The 14,406-nt window shown below is 46.1% G+C and overlaps 2 protein-coding genes across 4 annotated transcripts in view; one reads left to right on the forward strand and one right to left on the reverse strand.

Annotated features, from left to right (window-relative positions):
* Nucleotides 1–3,732, forward strand: part of WDR70 (WD repeat domain 70) — a 320,625-nt gene extending 316,893 nt beyond the window's left edge. Inside the window, exons 22-23 of the transcript XR_014062734.1 lie at nucleotides 2,378–2,728; nucleotides 2,828–3,732. The gene's annotated coding sequence lies outside the window, so the exon portion shown is untranslated. The remainder of the gene's footprint in view (nucleotides 1–2,377; nucleotides 2,729–2,827) is intronic.
* Nucleotides 606–14,406, reverse strand: part of GDNF (glial cell derived neurotrophic factor) — a 30,168-nt gene continuing 16,367 nt past the window's right edge. For all 3 annotated transcript variants that reach the window (XM_081522036.1, XM_081522034.1, XM_081522035.1), the window contains exon 3: nucleotides 606–3,757. In XM_081522036.1, the coding sequence (XP_081378162.1) occupies nucleotides 3,273–3,757 (485 nt within the window). In that variant the 3' untranslated portion in view covers nucleotides 606–3,272. The remainder of the gene's footprint in view (nucleotides 3,758–14,406) is intronic.

Genomic DNA, 14,406 nt, shown 5'->3' on the forward strand with positions numbered 1-14,406 from the left:
AAGCCTGGGGCCACCATTTGCACAATTCCCCGGATCCTGCTACTTTGCCGCGGGGAACCCACGTGAACCACGGGCGTCACCCGGGATTGTGCAAAGCAGTGGCGCCGTCCAAGCGCCTGCCTGCCGCAGGGTTTTGCCAGGACACTCCCGTCTATTTCTTAAGTCCTGCCTCAATGTCACCTCTCATTAGAGCAGGTCCGTTATTTTCTATTATGATACCCTGTTTGCATCCTTTATAAATGGTGACTCATTTATTGACACCCAACCCCCTACATACTTTTTTGAATGTTGTCTTTCTCTCCTCAAATGAAATATCAACTCCACGAGGAGAGAGCAGATCTCAATCTCTGTTGAGCAGAGATTGTTGTGGCCACTGTTGGATCTTTGGTGCCTTGGACAATGCCCGGCACAATTGGCACACCAAGTGTCTGTGGAATGAATAAAGAAAGAACAACTTTGTAAGTTCTTCCCCACTTGAGTCCTGATTGGTTGTGGAGAGTTGATGGACAAGGTCACTGACCAACCAGTGGCTGAGTGGTGGTGAAAGGGACGGACTTCTAGCCTGAGTCAGCCATGGTCCCTGGGTCCGTGAGATAGCATAGAAGTAGAGAGAGCAATAGAAATGAGTTTTTATTTGTAAAAAGTTACAAAATAATATTGTACAAAAATAAAGTCTGTAGAGAACTTTGGTTGTATAACACAAACGACTGAGACAGATCAGAGAAGTCAGAACTTCCAAAGAAGTGCACTCCTTACTGGACCGGATGGTAATCGCAACAATAAAGAAAAATCACAAACTTTACCCTTTTGTGGCTTTGGTGGAGCGATTTGCTTCAGTGAAAACCTGCTTATAGCGTGTAGGTGATGCTGGGAAGGAGCTGTCAGCATCCGTTGATCCTGCCGCCCCTGTGGGCAGAGACTTTCCACAGGGAGCTAGGGCCGAGGCTGACCCCTGGGGACGCTGGCCACTAGACCTGCCAGGACTCTCTGAATCGGACAGATGATCTGGGGCTGCATCAAATTGCACTTCATGAACGACCGGTTGGCTTGGCCTGTCCCTATTTTGAGCAGGCCACTCCTCAGCAAGTTCCCCGTCTTGGGCCCCAAGAGAGGGTGAGAGGCAGGCCCTTTTCCTCTATTTCTGAGTCTTGCAAGGGGAGCAGAAAGGACAGAGGGGGCAGAGTGATGGGCAGCTCGGGTCCTTGTGGGGTGGAAGTGGGGAAGGGATGTCTGGTAACTGCTGCTTCTTGATTACTTTGTAAAATTAATATGATTATTTGAGGGAGGCCAGTAGGCTATTTATTTGCCAAATCTGTACCACTTTGGACCTAATAGCCAGTAAGATAGTGATGTAGTGATAGATAATCTCTTTGATAAAAATCCCTTTTATGAGATATGTCACAAGCTCTTAAAATAGGACCCAGTGCATTGAGCATGGGGGCAGCGACCAGACAAATCCATGACCTGGTTGCTGAGATAGTTTTTCTCACCCTATGTCCCTGCCCTGTCAAAGGCTTTCAGTATCCATGCGTTGGGGCAGGTGTGCCGAGGCAGGGCCAGGGCCCATCTTCCATGTCCACCCTTCCTGGCCACCCTCTTCTGAGGAGGAGTCAGGTGTATGGGGGCAGCCCCTGGTGGCTTGTATGGCAACCAGGCTGACCCCACTTCCAGAAGGCCCACAACGCTTCTTGGCTGTGCTGGGTCTCGATGTGTTTCTCAAGAAGTCAGTGAATGGACGGAAGGATGGGGAAGAGTCTCCACTATCAGGGCAGAACCCTGGCTACCTGACAGAACTGTTACTTTGAGGTCAACATTGAGTCCAGCACCACCTACTAAAGGGACTTTAACCTTTGACATACATGGTTATGCATATCATAGATAGATACATGTGGAGGGGAGGGTAAGAGCTTAAACACAGCAGGAAATGGAGCACACGGCCTGTCTGCTGGGACAGGGAACCGTGTAGAAATGAGGGCAAATGCCACGGTCTCCATGCGCTGCTCCTGAAAAGGAAGGCCCATCAGAAATGTTCCTTCTGACATGTTCCTTCTCTAAAATATAAAAACAGGTAAGATGCTGAGACCCGGAGGGGAGGGGGGGGTGGAATCACACAAGGGCTTTTCTTAAAAAGGTAAAGTAAGTGATTTTTGCCTAGCGAAAATCTTTTTAATACTTTGAAAAGCATGGACCCTTGATCCCAATTAAAATTTCCTTTGCCACCTTCCTTTGCATTTTGCGAGCACATATACTTTGGCACCTTTGAAAAGAAACTTTAATAAATAAGGGAAAAAAAGAGAAACTCATTAGTGAACAGTAATAAATAACAATAACTTAAATCTCAATAAATATCTTCTCTATATTTCTGTATCTGAAACAGATGCATTGCATCGAGTAGCTTCTCTGGTCACTGGTGACCACGCATAACGGAGCTGGGGTGTATGTAACATCTGTCTCTGTAAACCGACAGCCAGTGGCCTCCCCGCCCCGGTGCAGCTGGGGGCCTTCCCGCACACTCTCCTGCAAGAATGCTGCCGAAAAACCACACTGGTTTCCTGTTTCCAAGGGCATAAAGGAAATACCTTCAGGTTTGGTTTTAGTCATGAGGACAGCCTTTTTGGTTCCTAGCCAACTTCTTCCCACCCCACACACCATGTTCGAAATCAATCGTCCACCGTTCCCCAAAATGCTGGTTGGAGTAAACCTCAGGCCTGAACCTTCCAAAGCAAAGGTTACTATCTCTCCTGGGTCTTTGATTTTTTTTCCCCCTCCTTTCCGGGGTATGTCTCCACTGAGTGACAGAAAAATAAACCTTTCTTGCTTTCAACAGTAAAACGTAATGACAAGGAATGACACCAGGAGGACCGTTTTCCTGGTGTCTCCAGACACGTGAAAGCAAACCACAGGAGATACGCTGGTTTGGTTTCAAGTGCATCCGCGACTGCGCCCGTGACCCGTGGCGGTGGACTGTATCAGATGAAACGATGGCAACACCCAACCAGGGACACCAGCCTTGAGCTTCCGGTGACGTCAGCTGCCGTCCGGGAGAACTCCGCCGGCTGTCTTTTCTCTCTCTCCTGTCCAGTTTTCTGTAGCTGGATCTCCCTCCACCAGGCTCCCACAACGGCTGCCTTCCTCCTCCTCTGCCTCCACTTCCTCCTCCTCCGCCTCCTTGGTCCTCATCTTCCACTCTGGGCAAACATTTTCTGGGAACCTTGGTCCCTTTCTTTGCACTGTAGCAGGAATGCAATACACAGCGGTCTCTGGAGCCGGAGTCAGATACATCCACACCTTTTAGCGGAATGCTTTCTTAGAATATGGTAAACCAGGTTATCATCTAAAAAGGACAGGTCGTCATCAAAGGCGATGGGTCTGCAACACGCCTGCCCGACTTTGTCACTCACCAGCCTTCTACTTTTGGATAAGTTTTTTAATATTTTGTCGTACATTGTTTCGGCTGCATCGCAGGAGCCACTGCAGTACCTGAAAATGAGTTCCTCCTTGGTTTCGTAGCCCAAACCCAAGTCAGTGACGTTTAGATGCACGGCGGTGAGGACGCAGCCCCGATTTCGGCCCCTCTGGCCGCGCCGGCCTTTCCCTCTGGCACCCTCCGGGCTGGCGGCTGCCGCCGGCCGGTGCCGCTCTCTCCGAGGAAGCACGGCCATTTGTTTATCTGGTGACCTTTTCAGTCTTCTAATGGTGGCTTGAATAAAATCCATGACGTCATCAAACTGATCGGGGTAGTCCTCTGGCATATTTGCTGTGCAACAAGAAAACAGAATCGGTCACATGAGACAGGAGCAATGGCCATTTCAAGGAGTCTCTAAGATCAGTCTCTCTGAAAGGCAACTCAGTGTGCCCCCACCCCCCACGCCATGGCAAAACGACCCCTTCAGGGACCACTGTAAACCCCCAAGAACAAAGGCCAAAAGGCATCCTCCAGGATTCCCAGGAAGGAAATTCATTCACTTGAAGGAGAAGACTAACACGGGCGGGGGATGACACACTTCCTGGTGGAGAACAAATCCTTAGAAATGGAATTTCCATTTGGATGACGTCTGCCATTTTTAACAAGTCTTATGTTGAGATGCTGATGGAGGGTCACTTCTTGTTCTAATAAGGGTAACCTGCAGTCGGGGTTCTCAAATGTGAGTGTGGGTAGGACTGTGCTGGGATACTCCGGGAAAATACAGAGACCTGGTGACGCTTAGTGGGAAGAGTCGGAGGGGCCAGGGAACCTATACCGGTTTAACAAGCCCTGGGGGAGTTCTGAGGGAGGTGGTCCCTGGACCACACTTTGAGAAACCCTGTCTTAGAAGGTGAAAGAAGGGTTAATCTTGGAAGACACTGCTGCTGTCACCTGGAGTGTCAAGTGCTCTTCCCTGAACTCCACCCTGACTTAACACCTCTGCCCTGCTGAGCAGAACGAGAACCATTTGGATAGATTACATGAAAAAGTCCTGAATTCAACTATATTTTAAAACTTCCTCAGAAAACATTGAGACTGAAAAACAGCCCACTGTTCACTAATAAAGAGACTAATTTACCTCTTCCTTGGATTATCAGGACTTTAAAACTACAAGGTCAGACCATAAGATGATGTTTACATGTATCACAGCAACACATGGAATGCGATGCTGTCTGTGGACAGGAGCAGTGGGGTCCTGCCTCTGCTGCAGGCTGTCATTACGACTCCCACTGCCTTTGGCTGCAAAGAGGACAACAGACGTGCACCTTAGGAAGATCACATGGCGCAGTGACTGAGGTGATGCTTCTAGGATGTTGGAGACTTTTGGGCAAATGCATGAATTCAAGGTTTTTTGGCATTTTCTGCTGTATTTCAAGCATTTGCTTCAGCTGATCAGGTAAGAGAAGAGAAACTATTTGAACAACTGAGTACATTTCTAAAAGAGGAAAGTAATTCAAACGTCCATGTATTAGGTACTAGACCTTTTATGTTCCCCTGACTTCCCTGGTGGCTCAGATGGTAAAGCGTCTGCCTACAATGCGGGAGACCTGGGTTCAGTCCCTGGGTTGGGAAGATCTCCTGGAGAAGGAAATGGCAACCCACTCCAGTATTCTTGCCTGGACAGAGGATCCTGGCAGGCTACAGTCCATGGGGTTGCAAAGAGTCGGACACAACTGAGTGACTTCACTTCACTTAAGCTACATCCCTTTTTCAGGGCTTCCTTGGTGGCTCAGATGGTAAAGAATCTGCCTGCAATGTGGGAGATGTGGGTTTGATCTCTGGGTTGGGAAGATCCATGAAGAAGGAAATGGCAACCTACTCCAGTATTCTTGCCTGGGACATTCCATGAACAGAGGAACCTGGTGGGCTATAGTCCATGGGGTCACAAAGAGTCGGAAATGATCCCATTTTCAGGTAATTAGGATGTTTAGGGTTATACATTGCTTAGAAAAATACACCACAAAAGAGTTGTCAGCAAGAGTGAACTTTGTTTTTGCCAAGACCATGGTAAAGCAGAGGATTACATTGTGCCTAACCCATGTCAAATTGTTTTGTTATGAACAAATTGCTAAAACAGGTATCAGGTATCCTAGTGTGTAAAACATAATCCAACTAAGGCAACTTAACCATATCTATTCCTCTTTCTTATCTGTCTATACAGATAGATAGCTAATATATAATATTATCTATATTAGGGCAAAATATAGGACATATAGTAATGAAAAGAGTGGGGATGGTATGGAATTTCCTAATTCTTAATCTAAATCTAAAATCTGGCACTGGGTGGTTCTGTGCACAGAGGTCTCCAAGCTGCGTCCCCTGGTGTTCGGCCAGTCGCCTCTTGCCTGGATAATCACACCAGACCTGAGCCCCCGCAGTCCAGCCTTACCCTCCTTCTGTTTGTCTTGCACCTGGCAGCCAGAGCGATGCTCTTGAAACTGTGAATGCAGCCCATGTCCCTCCTCTGCTCCAGGCCCTCCAAAGTCCACACTGGCCTAAGGCCCTCCCTGACACCCACCCCCACCCCCCCGCCTCGGTCCCAGCCTTTGTCACCGCTGACCTCGTGTGGGACTTCCCTCCTCCTTACTGCCTCCCCTCCAGCTCCTCTGGCCTCCTCGCTGTTCCTCAAACACAGGGTTTCTCAACCTCAGTGCTACTGACACCAGGGCTGGCACATCCTTTGTTGTAGGAGCGTTTAAGGATGTTTAGTTACACCCCTGGCCTCCACCCAGGAGACGCTCATAGTAGCCTCCACCCCCATCCCAATGGTGACAAATGGCAGTGTCTCCAGATATGACCAGACGTCCCCTGGGGGCAAAACCGACGTGGCTGAGAACCACACAGATCAGACACAAACAGGCACTCGGCCTTTTGCTGGCTGTTCCCTCTCTACAGAAATGCTGTTCCTACAGAGAACCCAGTGACTCACACTCACATCCCCTTCAAGTCTGCTCAAAAGTCACCGCTGCCCAGCCCCACTTTGACCTCCCTGTTTCAAATTCGGTTCCTCCCAACCTCGAATCCAGATCCTCCTGCCCTCTTCCCCCCACAGCATAATACTCGGCCCCTTCCAACACACTGTCTAACTTTTCTCATGGTGACTATTTGTTGTCTGTCTTCTCTGAGCGAATTTCACCTCCAGGAGGCAGGAACCTCTGCTTGGCTTGTTCACCAATGGATCCTGGGAGCTTACAATAATAGGATCTGGTTCCTAGAGGCCTGCAATGATTTTTTTTTTTTTTTTAACAACTTAGGTCACTTTACAAGGGTAGAGAGTCCTTCATTTCTCCAGGGGACACTTGGGCTTCAGTTCAGCCACACCGTGATGAACTGAAAGGCTCCAAAATACACAGTCTCCATCACATGGGCAGCCCCAGTGCCCGGAAGTGCACCGTCATCTCTCACCTGAAAGCAAATAACTGTCTCAGAGCTGCCTCCCTTGCCAGCTTCCCGCGCACCTTCACACTGTCAGCTCTCAAAGCCCACTTCATTCCGAGGATTCTGAAAGACTCTGGCTCTCTGGGAGCAATGTTTTCTCAAGCAATACTGGGAGAGTGGGAGGGTATTTGAATTCGAAATTTCCTCTGAACCATTTCCTACCTGAGTCCCTTAGGAATCTTCTTTCCTTCCTTCCTTCCCACCTTTCTTTGTTCCTTCCTTCTGCCCTCCCTTTCTCCCTTCCTTTCCTTCTCTTTTCTTAAAATAAAAAAAAAAAAATTATTTCTTGGCTATGTTGTGGGGCTTACTGGATCTTTGTTCCCAGACCAGGGATTGAACCAAGGCCATGGCAGTGAAAGCACCAGGTCCTAATCACTGGATCACCAGGGAATTCCCTAAAAAATTAAAAAAAAAAAAAATCACTCGATGTTAAAGACATGAACTACTTATTTTGACAAATGAGTTGCTTGTGCTATTTGTGACTCTTTTTCAACAATAAGCTATAAAAGAGGAAATTAGGTGTGCTTGGTTTCAAAAACCTGAACAGAAGTCTGACCTTCTAACTGATAAATTAGTGATTAGTCAAAATACAAAAAAAAACAAAGCCTTCAAATTTCTGAAAGACTTTGTTTTACAAAAGCATGCACATGATGGGGCCTCTGGTTCTTTTTAAGAACTCTTGAATAGATCATTAAGTTAAGAACCTGGGAACATGGAAGTTAAAACTGATTAAGAATCAACTAAACTGATTAAGAATCAACTAAAGATTAATCAGAAATGAGTTAATGTTAGTTGCTCAGTTGTGTCCAGCTCTTTGCGACCCCAAGGACTGTAGCCTGCCAGGCTCCTCTGTCCATGGGATTCTCTGCCAGGCTCTTTCAGGCAAGAATACTGGTGTGGATTACCATTTCCTCCTCCATGGAATCTTCGCGACCCAGGATTCGAACTCAGCTCTCCTGCATTGCAGGCAGACTCTTTACCATCTGAGCCATGAAGGAAGAAGCCCCGATAAATTAGCGATTAGTCAAAAAAAAAAATAAAGGCTTCAAATTTCTAAGACTGTTTGTTTTACAAAAGGATTCACATGATGGAGTCCCCGGTTCTCTTTAAGAACTCTTGAATAGATCATTAAGTTAAGAACCTGGGAACATGGAAGTTAAAACTGATTAAGAATCAACTAAAAAAAAAAAAAGCATCAACTAAAAATTAATCAGAAATGAGGATGAAATATTACTGAAAGTTTAACATAAACAGGAAAACATTCGAGTTCAAAAGTTCAGCTTACACTAGTTTAGACTCATTAATTTATATATCATGATAAATTACATTCTTTTTACTAGAGTTATAATGATGATTTGAATCAGCATTTATCATGTTTTTATTAATTGCCCGACACTTGCAAAGTTCCGGAAAAACACTGTCTCTCCTTTTTATGACATTTCGACTGTATGCCTTTGTCCACTGGCTTTGCTTGCCAGATAAAATATAGAATACCAAGTTAAATTTGAATTTCAGATAACTGCTGCTGCTGCTAAGTCGCTTCAGTCATGTCCGACTCTGTGCGACCCCATAGACAGAAGCCCACCAGGCTCCCTCGTCCCTGGGATTCTCCAGGCAAGAATACTGGAGTGGGTTGCCATTTCCTTCGCCAGTGCATGAAAGTGAAAAGTAAAAGTGAAGTCGCTCAGTCGTGTCCGACTCCTAGCGACCCCATGGACTGCAGCCCACCAGGCTCCTCCATCCATGGGATTTTCCAGGCAAGAGTACTGGAGTGGGGTGCCATTGCCTTCAAATGAATTTTTAGTATAAGCAATCCTCAGTAATGATTGGGGCATACTTATCTTTTACTGTGAGAATGTTTAGCTCCTTTTTCTTTATTTTAATTTCTACTTGGCCTTCTGGGGTGATGTGTGTAGCAGTGTGGATGTACTGATCACTTATGCTTTAGGGTGAGGTGGTGAATGGATCATTAAGCTTGAATTAAAAGTCTTTCTGACACTGGGGAAGCAGTCAATCCGTGTTCCCTGTGTTAAACTGCAGAGACCAGCTATGAGAACTTCTTTCATGGGACATCTCCCTCATAACTTGTTGTTAAGGTGGAAATATTTATTTAAGCCTCAAGTTCAGGACATAGGCAATTCTAATTGAACTGAAAGGATTCCGCCCTCCCCATCCTCTTCTCCTTCTTGAAGAATAGAGTAAAAAAATAAATATTTATGCTGAAAGTTGTACATGGATACGAATTTTGGAAACTAGAAAAGGGCAACATGATATTTTCCAAACCACAGAGCAAAGAGGCCTGTCTCTTCCAATGGAAAATTCCTAATCCCAGGCCTTTTGCTGCTGACTGAGTTCATTTCTAGTTCAGTTCAGTTCAGTCGCTCAGTCGTGTCCGACTCTTTGCGACCCCATGAATTGCAGCACGCCAGGCCTCTCTGTCCATCACCAACTCCCGGAGTCCACCCAAACCCATGTCCATCGAGTCGGTGATGCCATCCAACCATCTCATCCTCTGTCGTCCCCTTCTCCTCCCGCCCCCAATCCTACCCAGCATTAGGGTCTTTTCCAATGAGTCAACCCTTCGCATGAGGTGGCCAAAGTATTGGAGTTTCAGCTTCAACATCAGACCTTCCAATGAACACCCAGGATTGATCTCTTTTAGGATGGATTGATTGGATCTCCTTGCAGTCCAAGGGACTCTCAAGAGTCTTCTCCAACACCACAGCTCAAAAGCATCAATTCTGCGGCGCTCAGCTTTCTTCACCATCCAACTCTCACATCCATACATGACCACTGGAAAAACCATAGCCTTGACTAGACAGACTTTTGTTGGCAAAGTAATGTCTCTGCTTTTAAATATGCTATCTAGGTTGGCCATAACCTTCCTTCCAAGGAAGGTTATTTCCTTCCAAGGAAGGTCATTTCTAGAGAGACCTCCATTTATCAACACAAGGTATTTGTGGGGTGTGTTGGGAGCCATGCACCTCACTGAGCCAATCCTTAGCATCCTGCAGAGGCTCAGTACCCAGCCCAGGCAAGTAAACTCCTCAGCAGGAACCAAGAAACCCATGGCTGCCTCCACGTTCCTGGAATTCACTGAGCAAAGTGGAAAGAAAGGGGCTTGTGTTTGGATTAGTTCCCCAAATGAAGACTTGATGTCATATCACTTTCTTCATCCTATAAAGGGCTTGGCAGCATGTCAGCTACACAAATGGCCCTTGTTAGTAAGAACTTTGACAGTAAAATACTTGCAAACCACAAAAGAGGAGCATCATTTTGAAAAAACAGGTCAAATACTTGCTCATTTCCCAGACCCACTTGGAGGCTCGATCTCAGAAAACATGGATATCTAAAAGCTAAAGTTTTTGAAAAATCAAAATGCTCAAATGCATTTAAGTCATCCTTTTAGTGTGCAACTAAATATTTTGGCATTATTCTATTTAAAATATTTAAACTTTGATGTGTCCTTCATATAAACAATGTTATTTAAACAAGTGAAACCTTGTACTGGGCCAGACTCCGGGAACAAACCAAACTATTCACTACCCAGATTTTGCCTTCCTCGATTATGGGAAAAAAACAATAACGCTACCCCAGGAACAAAGGCCTAGGATACTGACCATCTTGTAAAGTTAATTGAGTTTTTATAGGAACAATGGTGAGACCTAGGAGTACTCCTTGTAATAGACAAACTAAAAAGCACATAATTCAAAACATTCTCTTGGCTAGGCTGGCATTTAGTGGACAAAGTTTTCTTTTAAATGTTAGATTTCTCTTAAAAAAAAAGAGTACAGGTTAATGATACTTTAATCAAAGAGGTCATTTTATAGTCCTATTGGATGGTCCCCCTCCTCTCCTCGGCTGGGTTTCTAAGCCACTTTTCAGCCTGTCTTCCACCCATGGGCCCTGGAGGGAGCCCACAAGCTCAAAGCTGTGCACAGAGCAGTGAGGATGTGACCCCTTACCTAGAGTGGGAGGGGTCTCTGTGGGGCCCAGAGAAGAGGGGCCTGGACTCTGGGGTACCCACAGAGGGCCTCTTGTACAGGAGCCATCTTCCAGGCCAGAGCCAGCCTCAAGGATGCAGGGGTGCTGGAGGGAAGACCCAGGTGTTCCTTGTTCTGGGGGTCCTGCCTCTATGCTTCACTGGAAATCACCCAGCTGCTGGGTACTGGACGGGGAAGAGTTAATACACTGAGGTCCACAGACGTGACCTACTTCCTAAGCAAGGGCCACACAGGTGAGATGTGCATCTTCAAGCAGCAGCCGGGTGCCCTCGCTCCAGGCAGTGCACAGTTCTGGGGTGGGCTCGACCCTGGATGCGAGGCCTAAGATGCTGTGTCTGGTGGCATTGCAGGGCTGAGCAGCCCACCCTCACATGTGGAGCCTCCCCTGAAAGACGGTCCACAAAAGGAGGCGAGTGGAACCCCCCTTGGCAGTGGAGGACATTTACTCTGATATTCATTGCCTACCTGAACCCCAGGTAAAGTACAAACTGCTCTGTAGACCAAATATGTGGAAAATACAAGTTCTCTTTCTGTGTATACACATGCACGTATATACACGCACATATGTGCATATACACGTATACACGTCTATGTGATTCTGCATGCTGTGCTCAGTCGTGTCTGACTCTTTGCGACCCCGTGGACTGTAGCCCACCAGGCTTCTCTGTCCACGGGATTCTCCAGGCAAGAATACTGGAGTGGGTTGCCATTTCCTCCTCCAGGGGATCTTCCCAACCCAGGGACTGAACCCGCATCTCCTGTATCTCCTGAAATGGCAGGCGGATTTTTTACCCCTGAGTCATCCGGGAAAGACCAACACATATACACATGCATGTCTGTATGAAAAGAAAAGATCAGCCTAAGATTTATATAACCTCTCAAGAGAATTCCCAACTAATGTCATTCTTTAGAATGTTATTTTTACTTTTCAATAATGTACAAACATGATTTTCTTTCACTAATATTGAAATAAGAACTACATGGTAGAGCCTCACCTTTAAAATTCCTCATATTACAAATGGCATCATCCTGTATTATAAGCGATAGCTTCCTTGGTATACTTAATATTCACAAGAGAAAGGTCCCAACCTGAACTTGAACCCTAATGACATCCCTGCAAGGTCGCATAGTATCTGAACTTTACAGAGCAGGAAACTGAGGCTCAGAGAAGGTAAATATCTATCTGCCCAAGGTCACGTGGCTCATAAAACTGGACTCAGTCAGTTTGGTTTCAAAGCTCAGACTTGTTCCAGTGCTCCTAGCTGCCTATCTGTTTTTAAGTAAAAATTCCACGGTGGTGCAGCTTGTTTGGTCTCAGCCTATGGCAACTTATTCTGGAAGGAGGGCAAGGTATGCTGACTCCACCTGCATGCATTTACCACACTCAGAACAAGAAGTGAGAAACACACTTTCTATTGGAAAGTTCAGCAGGCACAGAGGTGCATTAAGTAGATTCTGAAGTTAGGCTGCCATGGGCTGCAGAATACAGTATATTGTCTCCAAAAAGGGAAAAGCATGCGGGTCAGGGGCACCTCTTCCAGCTCCTGGGTCTTGCATGTCACTCCAAGGCAGAACTGGCAGTTTCCCAGTAAAAACCGGAAAACTGGCAGCCAAGGGCGGTGGCAGATTCAGACAGAGAGGCCCTGTCTCCGGAAGCTCCTCAAACTCACACTGGCGCCAAGTGACAAAGTCTCAGTGCAGAGCTGGAGAGGACAGAGCCCAGGATTCCACCCGGGGTCAGTCCCTGCTCAGCCTTGCACCCTTGGACTAGGCAATCCTTCTGAGGTCGCCTATCCCTCTGGGGTGGGGGTGGGGGCTCCCCAGTGCCGATACCCTAAGATGTGGACAGTCTCAAGTCTCAGTGGGAAACCCCTGCCCGACACTCATCTCTAGTCACCCCCATCAGGGAGAGGACCTCCTCCGCTGATGTCCCAGAGGCATTCTGCTCAGCCACCACCATCGTGGCCCCAGGAGACCCCACAAGAGGTTCTAGCAGTCCTAAATGTTTTTTGTTTGCCTCTTGTCTCAACATCTTGGTTACTTTTGAAATAACCAAGTGCCTCTAGACTCATCAAATCACCTTCCTATGTCGTCTTTAGGAGAGGTGAAGGGATGTGTAGAGAGGGCCATGAATCTGAGTCTCAAAACATCCAGTTGCTTGTGGGAGGCAGCCTTACATTTCAGTCTCCACCTGGAAAGGCAGAGATGGAGCCCATCATCTCTGAGAGCACAAAGACACCAACAGGCTATACTCCTCCAGCCCTTCTCACCCAAATGGCCAACAAAATTGGTTTTATTTTTCAAAACAAAACATGTTTTCAAAATCTGTTTTATTCATTTATGATTTTGCTGCTTCTATCATATGTAGGTCATCTTTGACCAACGTCACACATACTTATGAGCTATACCATGTCTGGAATGTTTATTCTACAATTTAAGAAAACATGCTTAGGTCTTAGAACTTGGAGGCTAGAATCGTCCACGGCAACCACTGCCAAATGGATTGTGAGAGCCCCACAGCTTGTCTTGGAAACTGTTGACCCTTGTTTTTAATCTGACCTTCTGTGACCTCTGAAATGTGCAGTGTTGGTCTGGGAGAATGTTCCAGTTCTCTAAAAACTTCAAAGTTCTGTCATCTGCTATTTTAAAGTTTTGATTTTGCCACTCAATTGAAATCATTTTAAAAAAGTGCCCATGGGTCCCTAAGCACTAGATTGCTGAGGTTATCTTGCACTATGTAATGACTACCTTGGCTTTCCTATTTTGGACAGAGTATTCACCTAGCATTAGACAGGCCATCCTGGTCACTTCAAGAAGGGTCCACAGCATCTGTTCTATGAACAGTCACCAGCTGAGGCCATTTACTAAGTCACTGTGACCACTGCTGGAGCTACTGGTGCATTCTCTTCATGATCAGTGGTTGGCTGGCAGTAAAACATGACATGGGTTTATTTGAAAAGTATTTGTGTTATAAAAACACCAGTGTTTTGTCATTTTAAAAAGTATTTCTGGATCCTCTCAAGGCAGAAGAAAAGACCAACCAGTTCAAAATTCAGAAAAAGGTGTTCTGGGTATACTGTTAAAGGCCACTTTGCCCAACCAAAATGCCATTTTATTTACCATCTCCACCTACTTTGACCAACAACACACATACTTCTTAGAAATACCATTTCTTGACTATTTATCCTACAGTTTAACTAAGAAAACTTATCATCACTGTAATTGAAATTACTCCATGAATACAAATAGCCCAAAAACCCTCACTCAGGAAAGATGGACTATATTCATTTTGTTATTCAGATTCTAATTGCTCTGATTTCCACCTATGTGGTCCCTGCTCTTGTTATAGTGATGTTAATAATTTTATGGTAATACAGAAATGGCTCCCCTGAGGGGAAAAATGTTCATTCTTCTGCTTTTAAGTCAGGCAAACACCCAGTAGGGTGTCCATTTGTCAGCTAATCCATGAATACCTGGTGTGAGCTGAAAGCACTCCAC

The sequence above is a fragment of the Giraffa tippelskirchi genome, chromosome 8, assembly GCF_054371585.1.
Source record: "Giraffa tippelskirchi isolate mGirTip1 chromosome 8, T2T-mGirTip1v1.2.pri, whole genome shotgun sequence".
Taxonomy (NCBI): Eukaryota; Metazoa; Chordata; class Mammalia; order Artiodactyla; family Giraffidae; genus Giraffa; species Giraffa tippelskirchi.